Source organism: Microtus pennsylvanicus, chromosome 17 (assembly GCF_037038515.1).
Source record: "Microtus pennsylvanicus isolate mMicPen1 chromosome 17, mMicPen1.hap1, whole genome shotgun sequence".
NCBI lineage: Eukaryota > Metazoa > Chordata > Mammalia > Rodentia > Cricetidae > Microtus > Microtus pennsylvanicus.
The window spans coordinates 30,481,199-30,506,202 of NC_134595.1; the positions used below are offsets into that span (position 1 = coordinate 30,481,199).

General features: G+C 49.0%; 1 protein-coding gene across 1 annotated transcript in view; it reads left to right on the forward strand.

Annotated features, from left to right (window-relative positions):
* Drc11 (dynein regulatory complex subunit 11) overlaps nt 1–25,004 on the forward strand; it is a 121,119-nt gene that overhangs the window by 75,752 nt on the left and 20,363 nt on the right. Inside the window, exons 10-15 of the mRNA XM_075951319.1 lie at nt 583–689; nt 843–935; nt 3,694–3,761; nt 6,470–6,552; nt 12,264–12,371; nt 15,949–16,148. Coding sequence (XP_075807434.1) covers nt 583–689; nt 843–935; nt 3,694–3,761; nt 6,470–6,552; nt 12,264–12,371; nt 15,949–16,148 — 659 coding nt within the window. The remainder of the gene's footprint in view (nt 1–582; nt 690–842; nt 936–3,693; nt 3,762–6,469; nt 6,553–12,263; nt 12,372–15,948; nt 16,149–25,004) is intronic.

The following is a 25,004-nucleotide window of genomic DNA, read 5'->3' on the forward strand; positions in this document are numbered from 1 at the left end:
ATCTTTACCAGCTAGCGTCTGTTGACCTCAGAGCTTGCCTAGGAAGTAGGCCCATCTCACTTGGGCATGGTGACATCTGTTAAAGTAGGCCCACCTAACCTGTGCATGGTGGCATTCATTGCTTTTCCGTAAGTGACCACATGGCCACTGGGTTGATGTCTCTAGCTTGCAGATCTGACCCACACTTTAGAAACCAAGCCTTTGTGTCCATGTCTTCCTGAAGCTCTCATGTCCCAAGGGCTTTTGGCTCAGACGTCCCCAAAATAGTGCATCACAATTCCTGGTCTAGACAGTTCCTCAGGTCTCCTCTCAAGAGATAGACCTAGACGGTTGTGTTGGCTGACAAAACCAACCACTCCCGTGTCTTTACCTGATGTTTTCACATTCCATTTCCTCTCCTTCTTTCAGGATATCATACGGCCGAGCTATGAACCCTGTCATTCTCTGGCTTCTTTATCCCAACTTCTGTTCTAGAATCTGGACAGATTAGTGTGGGTTGAGATTACAGTAACAACCCTCATGAACCTAGATGTGGAACAGAATTTTTTTAACTTCCTTTTTCTCTGTCCTTGTGGAATACAGACAGGTGGCTGAATAAAGATGAATCTTGGAATTTTCCTCAAGACTATGACCCAGAAATGATCAAGGAGGAGAAACGGAAGGAACTAGAGTTGGAGATAAGGGTTCAGGTATGCCTGCACTTGCCTCCAGTAGAACAAAACCATTCTCTGCAACAATTATACTTTTTACAGTTTTCAAATTGATGAGCAATCTGAGAATTGACCCCGAGGAGACACAAGCATGCGGAATCACGTAAGAACCGTGTCGGAATTTTCTCCTAGGTTGACGAGCTGATGAGACAAGAGCTGAAAAACCTCAAGCTGGCTGTGAACAGAGAGAGGGAGCTCCCGGGCCGGGGAAAGAAAGGGAAGAAGGTGAGCGTTAAACAAACATAGGGAGCAGACTCTGCCATGGACAGCAGCGCCTGCTGGGTAGCTGGCTGTTCCCAGGATGCACGCTACATGGAGCATGGTGATCTAAATAAGAATGGCCCCCATAGGCTCACTTATTTGAATGCTCAGTCATGAAGGAGTGATGCTGCTTGGGGGAGATTCAGTGTGGACTTGTGGAAGGAAGCATGTCACTAGGATGTCACTAGTGACGTGGGTTGAGGTTTCAGAAGCCCAAGCCAGGCCCAGTGGCTCTCTCTTCTCCCGCTGTCTGTGGATCCAGATGCAGGACTGTCAGCTGCCTCTCCAGCACCTTGTCTGTCTGTGCCGCCATGTTTCCCCACCATGGAAATGGACTCAACCTCTCAAACTGTAAGCAAGCCCCAGCTAGAGACTTTCTTTCATGAGAGTAGCCTTGGTCATGGTGTCTCGTCACAGAGATAGAGGGATGACTAAGACACCAAGCATCCCCTTTCCGCTGATCTCACTGTTCACCACTCAGTGCTCCGTGGTATGGCCCTTAAGTAGGACTAACCCTGCCTTCTGAGAGGATTGTCCCCAGGACCGCCCATTACAGGTTCATATCTCCTTACCCAAGATGAACACTATCTGAGGGGCCGTAGCAAACGCCCCAATCTCTCCGCCCCATCTGTCCCTGAGGGTCGGTCTGTAGTGAATGCAGTAACAGCAAGTGGGCTTTATGAGTGCGAGAGTCAGGCTGAAAGAAACTGGGTGCGTGCAGCTCCTGAATCGCCACACATCCATCTCGTAGTGGTTTGCAGCAGCCAGTCGGACGGAAGCATGTACAGCGACTTCCTTTAGCCTCCCGTTTCCACGTTCATCCCACAGACAGCCCAGCAACTGAGCCAGAATGCTCAAAAGAGAAATCCAAAACTCCTCCCTGGCAATGTTATCAAAGACCCAAGAATCCTATGGTTTGGAGACACTAAGCCATCTTGCCTGTGAACCATGAGCTCACTTGCACTGGGTTGAGTCTTGGCATCTCAGGGGACACCTGACCTTAGGACTGTTCTCTTGGTCCATTTTGTGCTAAAATATAGCTTAACTCTAAAGTCATTTAAATTGTCCCCAGAGCGTTGTTCTGAAGGAACAACACAGTGACCTGAAGCAGTCCCCTCTCCTTTACAGGAACAGCTCTTAGTGCCACTTTAAATCTTCATGCGTGTCTTCATCTATGAAAAAGGGCATGCGTTCATAACTAGACATGGAAATTGAGCTGTTCACAGTGGGAAACATATTTCAGAAGTGGCTGTGACCTCCTATCAGATGGCAGGCTTTCTCCTCAGCAGCCAATCCTAGGCCACAGCAATCTTGCTTTCCTCCTCCGACCTCATCTCATTCCCTGTGGTCTAGCATCTTCAAGATGCCACCGTATCACAGTGGTGTCAGCATCTCTCAAAGGATTGCAGGCAGTTGTGTAGCTAGAAGGGTTTTCACATCCCAGTCCCAAGCCAGGTGGCCTAAGGATGAACTTCAAAGCAAGCTAAAACGTAATCGATTACAAGGAGTCTCATAGGAAAGCCATTTAGCCAGGGATGATACACACACACACACACACACACACACACACACACACACACACAAGGACAGCCCACAGAAGTTTTCTGCCCTTTCTGGAGATGGCGACTTGGTCAGAGATGATCCAACATCCTAAGTGGTCCTTCCTCAACACAAGTCTGATTTGGGCACTCCTCATTCACACTCTCCAGTGGCATCTCTGTATCTTCCTCCGGAGGCCTCTGGGAATCCCACAGTGGCTCTGGTTTCTTTGCATATGAGTCACACTCTGTGTCACACCTGTGCTTTGTCACTGGTGGATGTAATATTTTCTGGTGACGCCAGGTTAGCATCTTTCTCCTACCTAAGGGCCATGAATGTAGGAATGTTTAGACATAAGCGACTATCTCTGGCTCAGAGCAAACCCTTAATGCTTATTATTGTGTGGATTTATTGTTAAGTCTAGCTCCTATGGAGATCGGTCCCTATAGACTAAATGAATAACTTGGAATGTCACGGTCTGACTTTCAGTGAAAGTGAAAGAAAGAGAAAAAAGTTGGTTTTTAAAAATCCAACAGTAATAGAAGAGGGGAGACTTCTAAGTTCTTTTATGAGCCCTCCAGCATCCTGAAACCAAAGCCAGATAAAGACACTGCAATAAAATGAAGCTAGGTGTTAATTTTCCTCACAAGGGAACACATATCTTCAACAAGACACTAGCAAACTGAGTCTAGCAACAATTAGATGGATTTTGCTCCAGGACCGTGCAAGGCAAGGATGGTTTGGCATGCACAGATAGGTCTCTGTGCACCACCACATTGGTGGGATGGAGTTGAAGAGCCTAAATCATTGATTATTAGAAGATCAATTGTCTTGTTCTAGGCCGTTTCAGAGATGGGGGGGAGGTGTGTGGCATAGTTCAATATTTTATTGTGAGAAAAACTCCGAACCAATTAACTTTAGAAGGAATTTACCTCCATGCAACACAGCTATGTTAACCAACAATATGTGCTGTTCGTAGAATACAGACATACAGACTGACAGCAAGTGAATGTCGGTGCAATGGGACAGACGGCCCAGGGACCCCTGCACCACAAATACATACAACTAATTTTTGTCAAAGATGCGACAGCAATTCAAAGGAAGGCGAGAAGATGCCTTCAGGAGTCGTCTGCTTGCTCTTTTTTTTATAAAAACATTGCTCATTTCCACTTTCTTTAAACAGGGTACAGGAAAAAAAGGCAAGAAGAAAGGGAAACGGGGAAAGAAGGACAAGGACCTAACAGCTGACAGGTGAGGCGTGGGCTTGTTCTGGGGGTGACAGGTGCAGAACGCATAAGAAATGTAGAGATGCCCCCCAAATCACAGAGCAGGCCGAGGTAAGGCAGCCCCTCTTAGCCCTACCATGCACCTCCTAAACAGAGTGAGGGAGTGGCCGGCACTGGAGGAAGCCCTGTCTAGACTCTAGACTGAAAAAAATACACGACAGGACCACTTGCTTGGAGGTAAAGCTGCCTGCCATATCCGCGTTCCTGTTATTTCTAAAAACTCTAATATTTGCGTGGGGGCCAGGGGGTGGCATTTATTAAAAATGGCTGAGAAGATAACATCATGAGACTTAAGAACGTGCAAGCTGAGTTTCTTCTCGGCAGGGGGAACCTCATTTTCTTTACAGCCTCACCCTGTCCCCTTTGCATGGCTTGAAGGGAGCCAGAAGAAAGATGTGTTGCAGCTGGGTCTCCAGGGGACTCTTTGCAATCTTGAGGTTCATTTGCCCAACTTCAGTGCTAGTAGATGGCTTGAAATGCTTGTGTTTTGTAAAGGCATCACTTTGTCAGGGAGTTCAGTCAACGCCTGCCGACTGGAGGCTGGGCGTCATTCTTATGCATCCTCCTCTTACTGTGGGTTTTGCTCATAGCAGACATGAATGACATCCATGGAAAGAAGCCTACTGAATTCTTGGAAGTCCCCCTGCAGTCACCCCCGAGGCAGGCAGAGTAACCCACAGCTGGTGTGTGCTAGGAAGTAGCCCCCCCTTAAGGTTACATTGTTCAACGCCTTGGCGCCTACAAGTGTCCTAGGGTACATTTGAGACTCTGGTATCCTCATTCATGAAAAGACAGACATCTTTCATTGCATGAATGCCGAAACTATCCGGGACAGAGATACACGATACGTGGTCATTTTGAGGGGAGTCTGGCCAGATGGACACATAGAGCCACTGAGTTTATATCTCTTTGTTTTTGCCTTAGTTCCAAAACAGAGTGAAGTAGTGAGAAACCGGGAGTGAACACTGGGGTCTCCTGACGTGACCCTGCTCCTTCCTAGTTAAAGGATCCGTCCACTTTCCTTTGTATTTGAAGCGTCACCAGTATAGAGGTGTCCAGCATAGCTGCAAAGGTGGCCTCCCTGTTATAACTGCTAGACGCTGAATGTGTTCTGGGATGTTTCCTTGCCCTGGAATCTGTCTCAAATAAGTCAGAAGCAGTTCATTCTAGCTTCCTTTCTGATTCTGCGATAAGAACACTGGTCGAAAACAGATTAGGAAAGAAGAGGGTTATTTAGCTAAAACTCCAAGCCATAGCCCATCATTGTGGGAAGTCAGGATGGGGACTTGAAGGTGAGCCTGCTCGCTATTCCGCACAGTGCTACCTTCAGCCAACGAAGTTACTTACAACCAAGGAGTAGAACAGAAACTGTGGAGGAGGCCAGTTGCTAGCTGGCTCGTTCACTGGCTCACACCTAGGTTGCTTTCAGATATAGTCCAGGATCATCTGCCTAAGGAATGATGCTGCCCACAGTGTCCTGGGTCCTCCAATATCATTTAATGATAAAGACAAACTCTGACAGGCATACCTGCCGGGTCAAGTCAGTCTGATCTAGATGACCCTTCAATTGAGACTCCTTTCTCCGATAACTCTTAAACTGTATCAAATGGAGGTTACAAATGTTCCCCATCCTGGCACCCAAGCCCCTTTTTGAGAAGTGTTGTTGTTGTGGTTGTTGTTTTGTCATGTATATACAACACAGAGAGCCACGCCCACCCGACACAAACACAGCTTTGGACTATTCAGCTTCCATAAAGAATTACCTTCAGCCAGGAGTGGTGGCAAAGTCCCAATACTCACGAGGCAGAAGTAGGCAGATCGTTGTGAGTTCAAGATCAGCCTGGTCTACATAGTGAGCTCCAGGACAACCAGAGCTACATAGTGAGACCCTGTCTCAAATAAAACAAAAATAAATTATTTTCAGGCTAGGCATAGTGGCACGTGCCTTTAATCTCAGCACTCAGGAGGAGAGGCAGATGGTACTCTATGACTCTGAAGCTAGCCTGGTCTACATGGTGAGTTCCAGACAATCAGGGCTATGTAAGGGGGAAAAAATCCTTCAGGACTGAAAAGATGGCTTGATCAGCCTGTGAAGCTCCAGATACCACATCAACACATCAACCTCTAGTATGTACTGCATACACACACATAGCACACACACATAGCACACACACATAGCGCGCGTGCACACACACACACACACACACACACACACACACACACACACACAAAACACAGAATTGTCTCCAGTATAAGCAACTCTTGCTTTTTGTAGATGGTAAGCCACTGTACTAGCAAAGTTCCAAAGAAACAGAAATTTCACAAAGGCCAATGATTTATTGGCTTACAGATGCTAACTGAAAATAAAATTCTAGGCCCATTGTATTACTATTACCGGGTAATTTCTAGCTCGTATTTGGTCCATCATAAAGACTGATGGAGTCATAGGAGGTCTCGGAAGCCCATAAATATAATGAGAAATTATTAATGGGAAATATCCAATATGCACATGGTTGGCTGAAAATACTGTTTTCAAAAAGCCCAATTTATCCCTAAATTGTAGAAATATTTCAAAAACCCATTTATTTGCATATATGAAAGCATACTTCAGAGAAGTCATGGCCCTGTGTGTTAGCGTGTGCTGGTGACAGAGGCCCTGTGTTTCCTCCCCAGGACCATCGAGTCTCTGTACAAGGAACTGGTTGAAAAAGGCCTGCTGATCCAGTCTCTGAAGGTCAACCTCTCCGATTACATCGGTAAAGTACCCTGAGAACAGGGTGCGCATCTGTCACACGGCACACGTGGATGCTAGACATGTGTGCCCCTTGTGTCTCTCTCCAAACTGTGCCATTCTGAACAGTCTGTGTTGATCTCCAGACATCTGGGTTATTTGTTGTTTTCTTCGCCATTTCATACAGGTTAAATATTTTTGACAGGAGATGCATTGGTGTATCCTCGGGCCTCTCACTGGAGGTACCCCAAGCCTCTTTGTCTTGTCTGGTGGCGTTTAAGTTGAACTGGTGGTGAAGATGTTGTCCTCAGACTGTTTCTTGGAAAGCTTCCTTTTTCCCTTTATGGATGATGAACAGTCTCCGGGGCGGAACCTGGGACTCACTCTAGAGATTGCTCCAAGCCATCTGTCATACAAACACCCAGATGCCCATTTACCTCTTCCCCTCTCAGAGTACAGGAACGTAGGCTCCAGCTAGCCTCACCCAACCTTCATTTGTCCAGGAGTCTGGCTCTGTTTGTTGAGCCTTGATTATGGAAACTTCTGTTCTATGGCCTTAGCCATCTCCTCACTACCCTCCCATCCCATGGTTTTCTCTTTTAGATGTTTGCACAAGTGTGTTGCACGTATGCACACAGGCATGTGGAGAGCCGAGGTTGACCTGTGTCTCCTATTGTCGCGCTCCACTCTATGTTTTGAGATAGGGTGTCTCACAGAACCTGGAGTTCACAGATTTAGCTGCTAGGTATTAAGACCCCCACATCCTCCATCTCAGCCTCCCCGGCACTGGGGTAGATGCACACCCCTAGCCTAGCTTCCACCAACTCACTTTCTCATGGTTGCCCAGCAAGCACTTTACCCTCTGGGTTATATCCCCAGCCCTGGTTTCCTTCACGTCCATCTTGGCAGAGCTGGGCGACACAGGAGGATCCTGCCCTTCACTCCCAGCCTCTGACTGAACATAGACCTACCAGCCAAATGGAGGGGGCCTTAGCTAGTGCTTTGATAACTGGTCATTATCTCCTGGGATCCATTTCTGATTTTGGACCAGCCACCTCACGTCTTCAGGTGCCCTTCATCAGAAAAGCAAAACAGACTTCCCGTGTTACACATGGCCCACCCCTGGGAAGAGCTTCATTCTCAGCCTCGCTCAGCCAGCTCGTATCTGATCGTCTCACCCAGAAACAGTCAGTGAAAAATGATGAGCTCTCGCTCGTCCTCTAGCTCACCGGTTTTGATTTTCTTTTCTCGGTTTCTTTAGCATTTTTAGACAGAGGTGGCCCCCAGCTGACCCTGGGTGACTCATGCCCTATGAGAGATACCATCTCAGAGCCCTGAATTTCCTGTATGTGGGGCAGGAGAGAGCAAGAACCTCAGATACAGCAGGCTGCATAGCCTGCACATTCCAAAGACCAGGGACACAGTGCTCAGCAACGCTAGGACCTGAAACCAGCTTTTGGAGCCCTGTGGTTTGCAGCTCCTCTCTCACATTAGCCCCCTTAATATACCAGACATCACCCACACCACAGCAGATAAGGGCTGCCCTCCCCGCTCTCAGCTCTGCCCCTGCCCAGATGCTCAGCTCCAAGCACTGACCCTGTATCCAGAAGTCCAGCAGCAGGCTCCTGGCCAGATCTCAGGTTCACAAGAAACAAAACATTTAATCTGGCTTTGCAGCCACTGCATGATCAATGCTGTTCAAACACACTCAGCTTGAAGAGCCCAGACCCCACTCCTAGGGAGCCGTAAGCTCCAGGTTCCTGTGTGTGAAGTATTCTGGGCACTTTAACTCCTTTACCACAGGGTTAAGGCTGGATATCCGTTCAGTACTTGGGACCGTTGATCGAGATAGGCAAAGCTAGCCCACCCCAGCCTTCCAGCATCCCTGTCCTTCCCTGGATCTTCCAATGCCTTCATTTCTGCTACTGTGGAGTGGAAATGACCATAGCAGCAGCCTCAATGCACGAATGTCATCACTGCGTGAGTCACACCCCCACTTCTCAGCCCTTCAGTAGCCGCTGCTCCTGTTAGCCCTCTGCCAAAGCTGTTGTCGCCTTCATTGGTGGACTCAGGGGGGTAGCATGAGAAGGGCTGGTGTCTTCAGGGTGCCCCCACCCCTCTCCTACACCACATCCCGCCACCTACAGACAACTCAAGACTCTCCTGAGTGGTCTTGGCACACCATGGCTTAGCAGCTGCTGCGCTTGATGAGAAATGGACCAAAGCTCTTTGCATGCCAGGTCACATTCTCCTCGGTGCTCATCACCTCTGCTGAAACTTGGAAGATTCCACAAGCTTCTAAAACTCCACTCCCAAAAGCCCGGAGTATGCCAACACAGCACACAAGCATGGTGTTCACCTGGAGATGTCTCTTGAGTCACGTGGTATTTGTACTCTCTTTGGAAGCTGGGGAGCTCACCCCAAACACAAGTGTAGTTCTTCAGCATTTCCAGAAATTCTCAATATGCATCACTATAGCTGGACCTGAACCCTGTAACTATGTAACACTAGGCTTGTCCATAGACCTTCACACCACAGGCAGTTCCCACTATGCGTGACAGGGGTGAGTTAGCCAATGTCGGTGATGTACCAAAGACCACTGTTTATGTTCATAGATGCTCCTGAGTGCCTTCACCCCTGTCCCTGAAGGATTCCTTTAAGAATAGAGATAGATCAGTCAGCGGGCAGACCTGACTTCTGTCCCTGGATCCCATAGACAAGAAGTTGGGTATGGTGGCGCCTTCTTAGTGTTGGGGAAGTAGAGACAGGTGGCTCCCTGGTGCTCACTGGTGGGCAAGCCTACCTGGTACCAGGACAGTGAGAGACCCTGTCTCAAAACCAAGGTGGACAGCTTCTGAGAAACAACAGAGATTGACCTCTGGCCTCCAAATGTGTGTGTGTGTGTGTGTGTGTGTGTGTGCGCGCGCGCCCAAATGTGATGGAGCCAAGCAGTTCAAAATCCCCTTTCTTCATATAAACTAGTTAACTTGGACACTTGGTATAGTAACAGAAAGGTAATGAACATCTGTGTGGAGCACATTGTGTTTATCTACTCACAGTCAGCAAACATGGGCTGCACATTTTGATACACACACACACACACGGGTATTTTGATAAACTGCTCCGTCCTTCATTCCTTTATTATTTCTATATTGAAAAGAACGGAAACACAAGTAGCCGGTTTTGTTTTGATTTCCAGGGTACTGTTTGTTTCTGGTTGCTTTCAGCTGTGCTCTTCCACGTGGCTTCTCTTTACCTTGCTCGCTCTGTACCTGCCTGGTATGTCTGTCTTAACGGGCATCGCAAGCCTGGCAGCTTAAACGGTGGAAAGTGATGGACTCACAGTTCTGCAGACTGAAAGTCTGAGGTTGAGGTGTGGCAGGGTGGGTTCCTTCTGAGGCTGTGAGGAAACCACCCCGCCCATCCCCTCTGCTTCTGATGTGTGGATGCTTTGCCCCTTCTGCACCCTCGTCTCTGGGTCCCATCCTCCCTCCAGGCATGTCTTTCTCTGTATCCAATTCTCCTGTTCCTGTAAAGACATTTTCAGGCCACCTGGTGGTCCCATTTCCTAAAAGCATCTTCACAGACCCGCCCCACACACACACACACTTACAGGTAAGGTCACATGGTGAGAAGCTGGGCTTAAAGACTCCCGCATCCAGATTGTACCAGAACTCAGTTCAGCCCTCCGTGCTCTCCAGGTTTCTTCTCTTTCAGCTGTCCCGCATTTCCTATCCCCTTTTCACGTTCTTTGCCTCACTACCCCTTTCTCCTGGCTTTCACCTTTTCTCTCCCTTCTGGAAGACCTGGTGCTTATGCAGGGGATCCAGAACCTTCTAAGCTCTGACTCTGGAGATGGGGAGGGATAATGACTCCCATTCCGGGCAATCATTAAACACAGAGGCATGCTTTCAGAGTGAGGCTCATTACTTGGCAAACAGCCCGGGCTAGTTGGACCCTTCTCTCTATCAGAACCAACACCCACTAATTTAATTTAATATAATTTGTTTAAATAAAATCTGCTAGGTTCCAGAAAATATGGTCTGCCTGGATATTAATATAGATTTACATAAGCAAGAAAATTGAGGTCACTTTCACAGCAGTTCTCGTGTCGTGTTTACTGGCAGTCAGCACTAGATTTAACGGTTGCTACAGGGTCTCTTTCCCTTCTGGTAGAGGCTAAATTAACCATTCTGCTATTTATTACCTGCTTGTTAAAGCACAGGAGTCTCCGGATCCGTAATGCAAGTGTCCACTATCACTCATTCCGCCAACCCATACCGTCGTCCTTGCCAAGGACTTCTTGTTTGCAGGCCGAGGATTTGGATGGCTGCCCTGCGCAAGACAGCAGCCAGTCTCCCAATGGTAGCTCTAATTTTCCTCACGTTTGGAAATGCTGTAGGCATTGGGTGTCTTTAGCATTTACAAATAGGAGTGTGCACATACACACACACACACACACACACACACACACACACACACTCACCGGGGTCATTGAGGCCCTGAAGTGGGAAAGAAAGCATCTGGGTGGACAATCAAATACCCTGTCTCCTTCCGGGAGTATTTTCACCGCGAATTCAGAAACAGATCACAGGAATCATAGCGGTACATAAAGGTCCGTCCTCGTGACAAATGGAGACAGCCAAACTAATTTTCTTGGTGACCTTATCTAAATGAGTTAGAAAATAACACTTCAGATTTATGGCTAGTTACAGTTAAGCCCTTTGATATCTTTAATTAAACCTGTAGAGATTTATTTCCGTATTATTCCTTTGGTAACCCTTTAAAAATGATAAAAATGTAAATTAATATTGCCCTCAACAGGAGATGTTTCTATTTATCCTAAATTAGTCTCAGACCCTTCCTCTCACACTGCACTGCTCGGGCACACGTTGCACGTGGCTCTTAAATAATTTATCGTGGGACTTTGACAATTTAAGGAATAATTTCTTAGCGTCTCAAGCAAAACTTGCAACATTTTATCTTCTTTGTCTGTCACTCAAAACTTTATCTAGTTTCAAACAACACGATGCTTTTTTCTCTCTCTTTATTGTGACTATAAGGGGAAACGCTGAGGATCACATCTGGGGCCTGGTACATGCTAAGCAGCTGGCATTTTTTTCCATGAGAGATTGTTGTAGCTGTTAACGTAATTTGCCTTTTCTTACTTCTGGCATCGCTATGCTTCCTTGCCTAGTTTCTCTTCAAACCTTATCTACGAGAAGATGTTCTGGGTTCATTCTGCAGCTGGGATAAAAAAAAATCCTCTGACCAAAAGCAACTCGGGGAGGAAAGAAATTATTTGGTTTACACTTCCAGGTCACAGTTCATCATTGACAGGCGTCAGGGCAGGAACTCCAAGTGGGAACCACTCCTGGAGGGAGACCTCTTGCTGCCTCGTTCCTCTGGCTGTTGTTCACTTATCCATCCATGTTTAGCTGGCTTCCTTATAGAGCCCAGAACCACCTGCATAGGGATGGTGCTGCCCACTGTGGACAGAGTCTTCCTCTATCCATCTAGACAATCCCCCCATAGAGAAGCGCACAGGTCAGTCTAATCTGGGCAATTCTTAATCAAGGCTTTCCTCTCAGATAGCTGTGGGCTATGTCAGGAATATGACTGGGCCAGACGTGTCCTCCATAATGGCTCTTCCGAGTTGCATCTGTGTTCTCTGATCCTGCCTTTCCAGACCAGCTTGGTTTCCCATTCGCTCATCCAGGTTTCCTTCCTCCCCAGGTGAGTACAGCTACCTGGGGACCACTCTGCGCCAGGTGGCTGTGGAGCCCATGCCTTCTCTCCTGGATGTCAAACAGCTCATCACACTCTACGGGATCCTGCCTTTGGGTAAGGCCTGGCCGTTCCTACAAGCCGAAGCAGCACCCTCCCTTCTTGCTTTGATAGTGTTTCCTGTTTGACCCCAAAAGGACTTTTCATTTTCCCACCCGAGAATATGAAGCCTTGTCTCGTTTCCATAGTACATGCCCAACATGCCCATCAGAGAAGGGCCTGCTGGGAAGAGTGTTTCTGTGCCATCTTTGGGTCCAGTTTGCAGTGTGGCAGTCCGCTGGAGACAGGTGGACTCTGTGAAGTCAGTCAGCAGAGCCCAAGGGCTCGGGCAGCAGTGTGCCTTCACATGGTGCCTTCTGTGGCTGCATCCTCTCTGAAATTGGTGGGATGTCTTTCCTGTGTACTCAGTCTTTCCCTAAGGTTCTCCTGATCTTCCCCAATGTCCCTTCTCACCAAGGAAGAGTTCCATCACATGCTTCAGACACCTCTCTAGGGCGTGCCTAAGGATGCAGGAAGGCATGGAGTCGGTCTTCCTTCCCTCTGGTTGATGACTGCCTTGGGAGGGCAGCACCCCGCACAGTGGTACTCTGCCCACAGCTCTGAAACTGGAAATTGCGGCTGATTCACCTGCTTCAATTACTGTCCTGCTTTGACTTCAGACCTTAAGTCTGTTGGCAAGAAAGCCTCACGTCCCCCCTGACATTACATCACTAGTAGTAAACGTAATTGGAGGACCATATAAATATACAGGTTCTATATTTCATATTGTATCCTGTACAAGCATAACATATTGGAGAACACGACTTAATGTCAACAAACTCGATATGTGATATTCACGGGGCCAACTTAATAAAGTACATTGAGCCTCACACCTTGTTATAACAGAGTGAGAGACAGAGAACACAGTGCTGGGTGTGCTACATTTGTCCCCTTGGTTTGCAGGACCCTGGCATGCTTGGTTTTCTATTCTGCTTCTAAAACCTCCCTTGAGAAGACAACCCACCTCCTCTACCTCCCCGACCCCTTTGTCGTGGAGGACCCTCCCATCCCCACCCCTCACCCCACACCACCCCCATCCCCGGCTGTCATCAACAGCTGCCAAGGCCTCCTGGCCACAGAGTCAGCTGGAGAGCTTGTTCTCCTGAGGGAGTTTGATGTCACCTGTCAAGAATGCAGACACGAGCAGGGCAGATGAGCTGTGTGCACAGATATGCCTTCGGGGCTGTTGAATGTAAATTTCACAAGTCACCTCCAGCTGTAAGCGAGAGCAACATGGGGAGATGTCGGCTGCTGCCGGCACAGTTCCCGAAGCTGCCCCTTGTCTCCCCACACTCCTGGGGAAGACTTATATGGAAAGTGGTGTCCTGTTACCAAAGGAACCAGGCAAGGCCTTAGGGAGCACTGATGGTTCAGGTCACTTGAGTGGCAGCCGTGGCAGAAGTCCACAGAGGCCACTTTCCACATCTGGCCTAAGTGACTAGAACTAGGTTTGAAGTTCCATAGATTGCCCTCAGGGTATGGGAGAAATCCCAGGACATGTCTAATCAGGTCTGGGGAGATCCAGAGAAGAGGCTGAGGGTACTGGGGAAGGCGCTTTGCTGGGTAGATCTGGGTTTGTTCCTGTGGTCACCTACCCTCCAGAACCCTCCATCTCCAGACGGCAGAAGTAGGGTCAGGGCCTAGAACTCCATTCCTCCCGTTACCCTGCAGTCCTCCAGACCTTCGACAGGCCCTAAGCCCAAGGCCGGAAGTGTCCTGACTCTCTAGGCCACTCCATAAGATGTCAGAAAGAGCTGCAGTTGCCAGGCCTGTGAGGCCCCCTGGCTCCCTGCTGAACCCCAACCACAGAGACCTTCCCTGGACCCCCTCTTCACCTCTGAGTGGTCTAGGTGGCCCCTCCCTCAAAAGGCGACATCCTGCATGCACATCTGATGCATCTTTCCCGAAGTCTCCTTCTGCCCCCTCCCCAGATTCCGTCCTCCACGCTGTCCTTTCCTCTGCCACCCCTTCCCAGGCTCTCCCACCCCTGGCCCCAGCCAGCACCCTTGGCAAGCCTAGGATTCCCACCCACCTTTCAGACACCCAACATCTATCACCAGTCTCGCCACCTGCCCCATCCCAGTCTTTCCCAGTCACCTCACCAATCCAAATGTACACAGCCCCTCCAAGGCCTACCTGGCTAGCCTCTGTGCCTCCATCGCTCTGACCTTCCTCGCACACTGCTCCTGGGTCCTCCTCCAAAGTCCAGCACATATGTCCCCTTCTCCCAGAGACCAACTGAGGCCCCTAGCTTAATTTCAGCTTCTCTAGCACCCGTGGATCTTGAGGCTCCCAGCACCCTTTGCCTCCCATGGCAGGAACACCTGAGGCTCAGTCCCATCCTGGCTTCTCGTTGCAGGTCCACCGTCTCAGGACTCAGTTCCCTCCTGACCATAAACTCTTAGCAGCATATCTCAAGGCATTTCCACATTTAAAACCCACCCTACCTAGCCACGGGAGCACGCAGGGCTTGCCAGGGCCATGCCCAAAGCATCCTTCCATATCCAAGTATGAACAAAAGAGGAATGAACGGCCTCTTTTTCCTGCCACCAAAAAAGTGTACCCCTTCATCATGCTATGCTGCTATATAACTCCCACCAGCCACGAGCAATGCCCGCTTGTGTCACCTGAAAGGACATGGAGAACGGTGAACAACTATAAAAATATGTTTCTGATTGTCACACAACTCCCTGTATCTTCTCAGTTATCCCTGAAAGGAAAGGAAGGGACACGTTATATCGAGCCAGGCATGATTGCACATTAGAAAGGCAGAGGAGAAGGATTGGGCCATCCTGGGGTATAGATAGGGTGAGATCCTGTCTCAGATTTTATGATTAATGTTGTTGTCATTATATTCACACATTAACAGCCAAGACATGGACACCCAGCGTCACTAAAACCGGAGTCCCTCAAAGACAGCTGCTCCTCTCACCATACTGACCAGCACTGAGTTCTGTGTACCTTGTACCTCCTGAGTGCCCTCTCTGTTCTGCCACCCCCAGCCCCCATGTTGGAGAGCACCTGAGGTGTAGACTGTGGATGAGGTCAGGAGGCAACAACAACAATAAGCCAAGTTGCTTCACAGCCAAGTGCCAGATAAACCTTTGCTCCTGACAGCCTGGGGCCAGCTCAGGAGAAACACCTCTCAGCTTTGCCCCCTGCCCTTGGCCTTTCCCCCTCCACCCCATCTCATAGGCTTCAATACATAGAGGAAATGAACACGTCTCAGCCGATTGCATTGTCTGTCTCTCTGCAAGTTGTCAAGGATTTAGTGAAGCTCTTGACAGAGAAATCCCAGAAACATTACACACACACACACACACCACCTTGGGTAAGCTATTGCGGGAATGCTCCTTAAAATTTTGAGTCTGGAAAAATGCAGAACCAGTGAAGAGAATCTGGCCTGGAGGACCCCAGAGGCCCCAGAGCCCAATGGGGCAGAAGGTGAGCCTTGGACTTGACATGATTTCCTCGCATTCATGGTGGTCAGAGACCCCTTCGTAACAATGCAACCACAGCCTGAGGCCCGCTAGCAGAATAAGGACCTCTGGCTTTCTTGGCAGCATCCAGCAGCATTGACCTCTGTCCTTTCCAGGGTCCCCAGAAGTGCACGAGAAAGCCCCCTTGGTGAAGTCGCTGCTGTTGGCCGGGCCTCCAGGGGTCGGGAAGAAAATGCTGGTCCACGCCATCTGCACGGAAACGGGAGCTACCCTCTTCAACTTGTCCTCCTCCAACATCGTCGGGAAGTACCCCGGCAAAACCGGCCTGCAGATGATGCTACACTTGGTTTTCAAGGTACGTGCTGGGGCTTCTTTTTCGAGTCCAGCAGGTCATTCTTCTAGACCAGCAGACACGTTTGTGTTGAACGCCCATGTCATCTGCCCCCGCCCGCATAAATTAACTCGTTCTCACATGGGGCTGGGCATCACACAATTAGAAACAGCTTCTTCGGAGCGTAATCACCCTACTGCGCCACCCAGCCCTGACTCTTGCAGCCACGGGGGGTTCCTTGCTGAAATGCCTGCACGTCTCCTGGAAACTCAGACCCGCGTTTGACTTGCTCGGCTCATCAGTGTGGGAGCTGTGTGTATGCTTCTCATGTGGTATAAATTACGCAGCTCCGTTTCCCTCTCGGCGCTGGCTCTCCCAGCAGGTCTGAAGGAGGAAAGAGCAGGAAGCTAACGGACAAGGATGACACAGGGTCACAGACAGCGTCTCAGAGGACCCAATGCACTGCCAGCTCTGTGACCTTAGTTAAGTTCTTAACAGCCCCTTTGGGTCCCATCACCAAAAGGAATGAACCTTAAAGAACTCTGATAGGAATCTTTTATTATGCTATGAAGATTTTACAAGATGTCATTTTTGACTTGGCCGAGGACCTTGCAGTCATCCCCCTGCCTGTCAGCTTGAAGTGTAGAAACCAGTGTGACTGCACACACTGTCCAAGCTGGGCACTGGGCTGAACCTGCCTTTCAGAGCTGTAAGAAATGGGGATGGAGTGTCAACGAAACACAGATAGAAGTGAGCCCCTCCAAGGAATGCTGGCCCAGTAGATCTCAGATGAGTGAAGTCAGGAGTGGGCTTCGTTCCCTCAGCCACCTCTCGCCATAGGACCCTTAGGGAGGGTTGCTCTCTTCTCCTTTCGTGCTTGTCACAAAGGAACCCTACGGCACAACGCTTCCGGTCACAGGACGCCTATCTGGTGTGCTCTGCTCAGATGACTGACTCCTCTCAGGAAATCTCTCTTCAGGGCCTGGCCTGCTTTGGGGCGGATGGATGGGCGAGTGGGTGTGTGTTTGTGTTCGCATGTGTGGGATGCACATGTGTGAGTGGGGGTGAGCATGCAGACGTGTCAGAATGCATGCAACAGCCAGAGGTCAGCCTTGGGTGTCATTCTTCAGATGCCACCCACCTTATTGGAGGAGACAGGGTCGCTCACTGGTCTGGACTCACCAGGTAGGCTGATCTGGCTCTGGCCAGCAAGCACCAGAGATCTGCCTGTCTCTACCTCCCCAGCCCTGGAATTAGAAGCGCACACTAATGCCCAGCTGTCTCAAATGAGTACTGACTGAGGATCAGGCTTGACTCTTCCCGCTTATCCAACAAGCATTTTACCCAACTGAGCATCTCACCAGCTCCCTCACTGCCTACCTTCCTCGTTGGCTTCTTGGTTTGTCAGGATTTTTTGTATATCCTGGATGCGAATCCTTGTTACTCATGAATTGTAAGCATCTACATTTCCCCAGCCCCTGTGCTGGTATAAACTGTCAATCTGACACAACCTAGAATCACCTGGAGAGAGGCTCAAAGAGGAATTATCTAGATCAGATTGGTCTGCGGGGATTGTTTTGGTTGCTAACTGATGTAGAAAGATACAGTCCACTGTGGGCAGCATCATTCCCTAGGCAGGGGGTCCTGAATAAAGAAACTGAGCTGAACATAAGCAAGCAAGAGAGAGCTATTCATTCCCCTCTGCTCTCAGCTGAACATGATGTGACTAGCTGTTTGAAGTTTCTGCCTTGACGTTCCTGCTGTGAAAGACTGAAGCCTAGAAGTGCAAGGCAAACAGAGCGTTCCCAGTCTATGTTGCCCCTTCCCCTGGAGCCGAGATCCCGGGGCCTTGTGCTTGCTAAGTAAATGCTCTATCACTGATTTAAACTCCCGACAGCCCACTGCAACGCTGGTTTTACTCCGGATATTTTATCACTGCAACAGAAATAAAACCAGGACGGTATTTCTCCTCACAACGCCCTGTGATGTAGACACTGCCCGCTACCTCCATCACCAATAAGAAAGCAAAGGTACCGGGGTTACAGTGCTGCTTTGTGTCCCCCAAAGTCCAGCCAGCACCTCCATCATTCATAACCTGAGTTATGAACGCACAACTTGTGTCTGGGTCTCTTCACTTCACACACAGCGTCTGTTGTGACTCTGGGCACAGCCAGTGACCTGAGCCTTGGCAGGTTCTCCCTCTAGGAAAGTGAGAGCCCTTGTCTTGATAACAGATAAACAATCGTTGCACTTCCTAGAGCAATCACAACCCAACGTTATGCGGACAGGAAGTGCTAGACGTCAGGCTATTAAAATGTAGGCCGGCACATCATCCACCTAGGCCCCTTGGTGCCAGGAGCCTGACACACACCTCATTAAGCGTCACCTTCGTTGTGTATGTAGCTGATTAATGAAAGATCCAGAAGTCTCGGGAGTGGGAGTCATTCAATTAAAGACCGCTCCAAGAGGCCACTGTGCCCTGGCATGGCAGACATAGTGATCTGCATTTAATTAACCAGAGGAAGGCAGGATTAGGAGCCAAGGGCAGGAAGCCGGAGGGTGTGGCTCACTAGGACCCCAGGAAGTTGGAGGGTATGGGTCATTGTCGAATCTAGGACCCAGGACATGGCTCAAGGGCAGCTAGGCTGGCTCTGTGGAGTTTGTTGGAGATGAATACAGAAGGGCCTTATTACCCATCATGCTTCCTGAGACTAATCCCTATGCCTGACTGAATCTCTGGGAGAAGCTGCAACTGCTAGGAAACTGTGCATGCCCTCGTGGCCAGTGGGGGGGGCACTCAGTCTCCCATGGCACCCCCAAAGCAAGGTTTGAAAACAAACCTCTGGTTTGCTTCATAACCATAGATTCAAGTCCATTTTGTGGCCATAGCTCCTGAAGGATTCTTGTATTTTACGCAGAGTAGCAAGGGAAGAGGTCTCCATTCAGACACGTTCAATGTAAATGGGGACAAGTTCCTTCAGATTATCTGTCCAGTTGGGGTAAGATGAAGACAAGAAGGTGTTGCCTTTAGGAAATAACTAGAAATTCCTCATGTAATCAGTTCAACATTTGGAACACTGTCACCGTCCCTCGGGCTCCTGGTGTAGGCAGGGAGAACTGAGGGTAGAAGGTGGGGAGACACAGGGGGAACTTTCATCTTCAGGGAGCCAAAGAAAACCCAAGGGGACAGAAGTGATGGCATGGGGGAGTCCTAGGGCGGACCCAACTCTGCGGATGCCTTGATCTCAGGCTTGCAGCCCCCAGAGTATAAGCCAAGGCGTTTCTGTTTTTAAGTAGACAGAAAGAACAAAACATTGGTTGATTGGTATATGATGATCCCTGAACAACTACGTGTGGGCAGAGAGGCCATTTCCCAGGAATCCACAGGCACACGTCTCTCTGGATTCTTATGACAGTCAATCAGAGGCAGGGATACCAAAAGGATTTTGGGAGACATCCAACCGGAAGTGAGGCACACACTAAGCAGTGATATGCACTGTTCAGGTGTGAACACCAAGGGCCTGGACACTGAGCATCAATCCTATAAGGTTGTCTGTGTGAAAGCCAGGGTCACCTCCCACAGCATGATGAAGGTGGTTTCAGATTTAGGGATGGGGTCCAGAGCAATACCCATGCCTTTTCCTGCACACACACTTTATTCATAGCAGTTTGAAGCCAATGGCAGGTTTAAGAAGGATGTGTGGCGAGTTCACTGTTTTCTTCCCCACGCACATATGCCCCCCCCCCAGCATCCCACAGTGTGAATGTGCTGTGCTCCAGGACTCAGCACGCCATGTCTTCATCATGCCTGTTAGTGGTGGGCGTCTGGGTAGCCAGAGAGATATCTATATTATATTACACTCTCATTGAGTCTTCAGCATTTAATCCTGGGAGGATAGAGTCAAAGTAAGAACACCTCAAAAGGAGCTCAGATGGAACTATGTGGGAAAATCCACCCCAAATTGGGACATTGTAATCTAGAAAAAAAGAAAAGGAAAGGTAAGGTCCCTTGATCACAGAATCATGTAGTAGGTGTTTCTCCAGCTCTGGGAAGAAGGGAAGTCATTTGAGAGGAAGGAAGGAAGAAGGCCAGTTTCTCCAGGGAGATGGTAGTTTTGACTGCCCTCCAAGGGACAAGCGAGGCTAGAGGAGAGAGCGCACATCAGACCATGGGCACCCTGCACTGTCAGCAGAATGTGAGGGAACACAGTGGACATTAAGTCCCGAGTGCGGGAATTGAAGGCTGCTGATGTTCATGGTCCCCTCCCTTCAGCCAATAGCAAATGCCCTGCCAGTGCTCACGGAATAAAGAGGAAGTGGGTGGAGGAATGGGTGTGAGTGGTCCTTTCCAGCTTGGTAAACTGAGGCAGCCTCAGTTGGATTTTGTTTTCCTAAAGTTCTCCTTATCGTGTGGGAGAGAATCCTAACACATCCAGGGCTCGTGTTTGTAACACATATAATGTAGGCATGTTTTGACAGCTCAGACAGTGTGTTGTGAGGCCTGATGCCTGTAGTAACCTTTGAACAGTGTGCTCGGAGGAATCACAGAACTCAGTGAGGACACCTTGTTTTCATGACGCTTCCGACCTAGTCATTGACAGAAACATTTGATATTTGATAGGACTGAAGAGCCCTCTGCTGGTCGCAGAATGAACTATCCCACATGACTTCGGAGGTTCAATTACATTTAATTGGCCATGACCTCAAACTATCTGTATAATTTAAATGAAGCTTCTCCATAGCTGCATGAAAATTAAAAAGGCAAAAGATAGCATTTTTCATTAACAAATTGTCAAATCCATTTTTTTTGGTTTAGTAATAACATACACAAGACGTATGGGATAGCAGACCCGGGTCCTTATTGTTGGTCAACAGAGCCTCTCCACTCAAGAGAGTACAGGCAGGTAGAGCTTCCAGTAACCATGGCTGTCAGTTCCTTAGACATGGAAATAGCAGAGATGAGACCCAGCCATCCAGGCCTCACCAACTCAAGCCAAAGGAGCCGGTGCTAAGCCGAGTGGCCAGACTGCCCCACTGACTGATGAGGGAGAGGAACTGGCTATGGTTTGGTGATCATTATGATGGCTTTAAAAGCTTTTCTTCTTGGATGGAAACAGCCTGGCCTTGAACTTGGTGGGTTTGAGATGGTCGGCTTCCTCTACAGACTCCTAGGCTGCTGAGGCTAAAGTCTTCTTGCACAATATCCTGGCCTTGTGATGGCTCACTGACCCTGTGATGAAGTTTGTAGAAAAATGCAAGGGTGGGGTAGAAGAAATATAAGTGTTCTAGCAGGCAACTGTCCAAGTCAGCCCTGGATTGTTATCTTGGGCAAAATATCTCTTCTTCTTCTTCTTCTTCTTCTTCTTCTTCTTCTTCTTCTTCTTCTTCTTCTTCTTTTCCTCCTCCTCTCCTCCTCCTTCTTCTTTTCTTCTTTTTCTTTTCTTCTTTGTCATCTTCTTTCTCTATCTATCTCTCTCTCTTTCTCTCTCTCTCTCTTTCTCTTCAAGACAAGGTTTTTTTGTGTAGCCCTAGCAGTCCTGGAACTCTGTAGATCAGGCTGACCTTGAACTCTGAAATTCACCTGTCTCTGCCTTCTGAGTGCTGGGACTAAATGCATGCATCTCCACCATCTGACAATATGCTTTTGGGTGATCGACAGGCCTGTGTACCGGTGAGATGAGTCTGACCCCTTTGGACAGTGAAGGGTGCAGATGACATGAAGACAGATGTCTAGCACTTTGTACCACCCCAGTCTCTGCAGGATCTTGTAAAGAGCCAGCCTTGCTATACAAACGGGATCCACGCAGTCACTGTGGCCACTGAGAGGCCAGTAGTGGCCCTGGCATCCTAGGCCTGGTTCTTCCCAGAGTTAGGTTGCTTGGGAATGAAGCCCAAAAGGGGTAATAAATTCCATCTAAGGCTAAATGCTAACCTGAGCCTGATGGGCAACAAGGAAAGTTGAAAAGAAAGAAGGAAGAGACTGGCCCTGGTGTGAGACTCTGAAGCCTCAAAGCCCACCCCCAGGGGCACAGTCTCTCCAACTAGGCCTCGTCTCCTAATTCTTCCAGTCCTTCTCAAATAGCATCACTCCCTAATGATTCAACATTCAAATATAGGAGCCTATGGGGGTTATTCTTATTCAAGCCACCACTTTCAGTTTTTGCAAGTTGACCTAAGTGGCCATTATTCATCCTAACTGCCATGCCAGAGGCCTTATCCACAGCCATGCTGGAAGCAAACCCAACACATTAGTCCTATGCTGGCCTAGTCAGAGTCTGGCCTTGTGACCTAAACTGGTGTTTTGTGACAAAGCTTTGAAAGAGTATAAGGACTCGGGTAAAGGTCCACACACTACACTTTCAACTGATGACAGATTAATGGCCCAGAGTTTACAGCTTTTAGTCTCTTTGTGGTCCCTACCTGTTCACTGGAGGTGGGTGGGTGTAGACAGGTAGACCCTCCAAGAGAGTATGACTTTAAACCCACACAACGTATGTGCGACTTCCACCAGGCCCTCTCTCCCCAGAAGTCATTCTAAGGGAATATCAACCATGTGCCCCCAAAATGCCCATCTAAGTACCAATAAGTCTAAGATAGGTCAGAAGTCATCTCTATGTTCAAAATACAGTTGGAACCACAAATGACAGTCCCTCATGTTATGATGTCAGAGAAGTAATTTCCTGTCTGGAGAATAGGCAGCCTACACGACAGTTCATGGGGCAGTGCTCAGAGCCAGGGACCCTTCCCATGTCTGTGACTGGCAGGGAGGGGTTTGTAAAGACGGGAAATGTACGAAGACAGCTGTAGAATGGGCGGATTCAAGAGGCCTGTGCCAGTCTATGCTCCGGAGCTCTGCCCAGTGGAGAGCCTGTCCTTGGCAGGCATGTTTGCCCAGTGTCCAGTTGATACAGTCTTCAGAAGAAATCCAAGAAGAGTCCCCAAAATGACACAGTCTAGCCGGGCGATGGTGGCGCACGCCTTTAATCCCAGCACTCGGGAGGCAGAGGCAGGCGGATCTCTGTGAGTTCGAGACCAGCCTGGTCTACAAGAGCGAGTTCCAGGACAGGCTCCAAAGCCACAGAGAAACCCTGTCTCGAAAAAACCAAAAAAAAAAAAAAATGACACAGTCTAGGGGTCTTGGTTGGGTTCCTTTTCTCTGCTAGTTAAAGGAGGAAAAGGCAGGAAACATCTGAACCACAACGGCAGCAGCCGAGAAACCTGCACCGCAGACAGACTCACCGGCAGGGAATCATGCTTGCTGGGGGTGAGGAAACACACACGCAGCGGGCAGACACACAGAGAAGGCCCTGCAGAGGGTGACCCGAGAAGCCAAAATTGGTCAGTCTCTTCTTGAGGGCTGGGGTCAGAAAGCCTCTGAAGAGTCACCCCGCCCCTAGTTTAGGGAGGATCAGCCTGAAGAAAGGAAGGATGGTCTAGAACTGTTGTGACCTCCTGAGCCGGGGTGGGGGGCACTTGTGGGACAAAAGCCCACAAGGCCTTTGTTTTAGGCTGACAGGCTTCTGTCTCCAGTCAGAAGATTGAGGAAGAAGTTGGCCATCTTGGAGATTTGCCGCCTCTATTGCCTAGCAATGACCCCTGTCGCTGTCTGCCCACCAGGGAGTCAACGCCTAGACTCTCACAGTGTCACAGTGTCCTACAGTGGTAGTCCTCTCTCCTTCACTCCACCCACATCTCCCACCTCATCTCCCTCCAAGGTTGTCTTCTCTGAGCCCTCACCACGCCAGCCAAGATCTTAGTGCCTCAATATAATAGATTGCTGTCTCCAACCCTCCACCTCCAGTACGTTCATGACCTTCCCTTGAGACTCGAAGAATGTTGAAGCTGGAGAGTCATGAGATAAGATGCTTTGACATCTCTAGGCACTGATTTTATTAAATAAAAGGCCATAGAGGAGGACTAGAGAAGCAGAGAGGGTATTCCTTTGTCTTGTGGCATGTATTCACCACAACAGTGACAGCTGCCAGCCTGGTGGCTTGGTTTGTGCTGGTCACTCCTCAGATAATTGTTTTGAGAATTTTTTTTCAGCCCATTCACCCTCCCTAGCATCCTTGCAAGGCTGCACCAGAGCTGGAGGGAGTGGCTGTGACGATTCCAGGGATCACTGGTAATGAATGGACTTGGGAATTGGAGAGAGGGGAGCTTCATGGAATGGTCGGGCCAGACACAACATAGACAAACTGTTTTAGTCCATTACTAGCATAGAGAAAAGGGTGTGTATGTGTGTGTGTGTGTGTGTGTGCATGTGTGTGTGTGTGTGTGTACGTACTTACCTGTCTGTGTATGTGGAGGTCAGAGGTCAGTAATGATTGTCTTCTTCGGTCACATGCTACCTTGTTTTTTGATGCAAGGTCCCACACACTGAAGCTGATCTGGCTGTTTTGGCTGGTCTGGTTAGCCAGCAAGCCCCAGGGGGTCCTTCTGTCTCTATCTCTCAGCACTGGGGTTACTGACATGCACCGCTATGACAGCTTTGAACCTGGGCTCTGGGGATCCAAACCCAGGTCCTCACGCCTGCACAGCAAACGCTTTCCTGACTGAGCCGTCTACTCCTCCCCTTGATTGAGTTTTTTATTCCCTTTTCTCTAGCAATCAAACTCTAGAAAAGAGAAAATGTCTAGTGATAAAAATAAACCACAGGAAACAAGGCAAAAATTAAGCCCCCATAAATGGAGGTTGCCCCAGATTCAGAGGTCACAGTGGTTCAGGTTGGAGCTCAGTAGAGGTAACGTCTATGGAGAAAGAGCTGGGTTGTAGAATCAGCAGTGTTTGGGTCTCCATCCTCCATGTATTCACCCCCAGGACCCCTGCTTCTCTCCTCTGAGGCAGGGACTCTGGAGCTGCCCCATGTCCTTGGTCCAG